This window comes from Opisthorchis viverrini (assembly GCF_000715545.1).
Source record: "Opisthorchis viverrini unplaced genomic scaffold opera_v5_130, whole genome shotgun sequence".
Classification (NCBI taxonomy): domain Eukaryota; kingdom Metazoa; phylum Platyhelminthes; class Trematoda; order Opisthorchiida; family Opisthorchiidae; genus Opisthorchis; species Opisthorchis viverrini.
The window spans coordinates 797064-799727 of record NW_008751788.1 but is presented as its reverse complement, the minus strand read 5'-3'; the positions used below and the strand labels follow the sequence as shown (position 1 = coordinate 799727).

At 45.5% G+C, this 2664-nt stretch overlaps 1 protein-coding gene across 1 annotated transcript in view; it reads left to right on the top strand.

The window, feature by feature from the left end:
• The window catches only part of T265_14024 (hypothetical protein), a gene marked incomplete at both ends in the record, with an annotated part of 42470 nt that extends 41184 nt beyond the window's left edge, over positions 1–1286 (top strand). Inside the window, one exon of the mRNA XM_009171663.1 lies at positions 1146–1286. Within this exon, the coding sequence (XP_009169927.1) occupies positions 1146–1286 (141 nt within the window). The remainder of the gene's footprint in view (positions 1–1145) is intronic.
• Between the last annotated feature and the right edge of the window lie 1378 nt (positions 1287–2664).

The window sequence follows — 2664 nt, the reverse complement described above, 5'->3', positions numbered from 1 at the left end:
ATATATATATATATATATATATATATATATATATATACAACTGGAGTGAAGCGGGAAGCGCTGGGCGTGTGTTGGGCCAAGCGGGGGAATGTCAAAGCTCTCGTGGTCACATGGAGAAAGGCCACTGACGTGAATCTGTTTTTGGTGCTCATTACCGAGTAAACTCGTATTTTAATAAAGGAAACTACTCACAAAGTTGCTGAAAGCTCTTCGACTGTCCGCGACCGGTTGAAGAATTTTCAGCAACCTTGTGAGTAGTTTCCTTTATGGAAATATACTGCGATACCTCGAATATCGTACCAACTGAAACATGAGGCGGCCATTGTGCTGCACATTCAGTCAAAGAACATCATAACCGAGGTATTTACGTGAGTGTGAAATGAAAACCAAATTAATTTGCAAACGAGTGTATTTGTCGAAACCTTGGATTTATGCTGTGCTACTCGACAGATCATACTGATCCACCACCCTGTATTTGTCGAAACCTTGGATTTATGCTGTGCTACTCGACAGATCATACTGAATGATTCCACCACCCGGTCAATCCGAGGGTTTTTATCGATCAAATACTTGATCCGTGGCAAAAAAGTGCGTGTTGTTTCGTTTTCTTAGATCAATGCCTAATCGAACGACCACATTTGCTGACAAAAGGATTGCTTGCCGACTGTTAGTTCCTTTTTCCGCCTTCCAATGACGGGTGAAACTTCGTTCGGTGAGTCTTAAACCGTGGTTAATTGTCCAAATAGTGTTTTGCGCACAGAATAGCGAAATGTTTAGAATCAGAAGACTTTGGGCGCTTACAACGCTGGTCTTCATTGGTCAAGAGAACCTATCCTGATGCAAGCTTATCAACGGTTTAGGTTCATGTGACTGCTTTCCCCAGAATATTTTGGAACTCCATATGGAAACGTTTTCGATTAGATCCAAGCAAGTTGACAAGATTGAAAGTCACCAGTGAGCTATGATACAAGAATACACGCGAATTTCCACCGCACGCTTGCACGAAAACACTGTTTGACAACAACGCACCTGCTTTGCAACTGCATCGCGCGCATCAATTCCTCAGTGTGCCGATTGCGGATGACTGCCTAGCTCACTCGGTTTGTTATCCATTCCTATTTTCATCACTCTGTTCTCCATTTCAGACTGAAGAGAAAAATGGTGATGTAGCGAGTAAGTTAACTGTAATGTTATACGTGTCTTGGGTTCACTTTTATGATGAGTGTGCCATTTGTTTGACATCTTCCAGACAGACGGTGTTTTTGACCCATTTACAGAGAATGTAGCCGTGTTTCACGAATTTTCTTATCCGGAGAAGATGGCGAACAGGGCAATAATTTAGCATCCAAGCTTCTTACAAAGGCGGGGCGGTCACTGAGATTCCTTTACGTCGTTCTAGGTTTCCCGGTAGAAATCATCATCGTCAGCTGTAAGAACCGCGTACAGTGGTTGTAGCTGCTGCAGTTTCCTTCACTGACGATTTGGGGGGATAGGTAGCTGCGCATTGGAGGCGGGAGCTGGTAAATTGGTGCATAAATCCAGCATTGTCATTGGGATGTCAAGTGGGTGGATTGGGAAGAGAGCTATGCATTGAAGGCAATAGCTTGGATGCATGGGCGCCATTGAGGGCGCGACTGGGCCATGTCTGACAATGTCTCTAACCATTGATGTGGACCGTCTCGGGGTCCCCATCCAGGAAGACGGCAATGACCAGCGCAGCTGAGTTCGCTGGTAATGGCTTTCGCAGTTCGCTGCCAAGTCATTGTTTGACCGCTCTCTTCCACCCTTCACGTGGTTGTACGAAAAAAGCCCTTCGAGGAAGTCGGTCGACTGGCATACGAAGCACGTGGCCGAGCCAGCGCAACCGGTAGAAAGGAACTATAGCATTTTAAGAATGGTCTTTAACTCAACATGGTCTTCAACATCTACCGATAAAGTAGATGGCTGTAACTTGCGTATCGTGAATCCGCTACTAAGTAGGATGTAGCGAAACGTAAAATTATGCATCCCGGCACATAGTTCGAACTACCTGCTTTACATACAAATCAGACGAAAACGTAGTTTTCGGTTGCATGAAGACAGTCGATTCATTTAACTGGAATGGCATCTAGATCCGAGTGAATGTCCCAGGTAGCTCTATATCGAACTTCATTGTACGCGTTGTTTGGTAGTGTTATGCCAAAAAACTCCCTCCCTAGATAAGCTGGCGTGGTGCACGTCCATTCCATGCCCTCTGCACCTAGCCACTGTACATAATCAGAGAAGTCGGTATGTTGATTGACCCGGCCTTTGTGAAAATGGGACTCATTGCAATGACAACATCAGAACTGACACCGATGCTTCAGATGCGGTACAGATCACAGCAACAGCGGGGCCTGCCCCTCCATACCTGTTAGTGTCTGGACGCGGTGCTAGCATGACAGCTAAGGTTGTTCTGATAAGCCTCCTCGAAAAATTCCCAATGGTATATGTCGCGATTTGCTCCAGTTCAGTGGTGTTATAGAAATGTGGGAAATCGGCTGGGATAAACGGAGCTCTAGGGTCAGAGACCATGTACTGATGGTGTTAAATAAGGCAGCATGACGCCTTGGAAGCATGTCAGGTCTTTGTAATGTACTACTCATCAGGTTGCTGAAAATCCATCGACAGCCCACGACCGGTTAC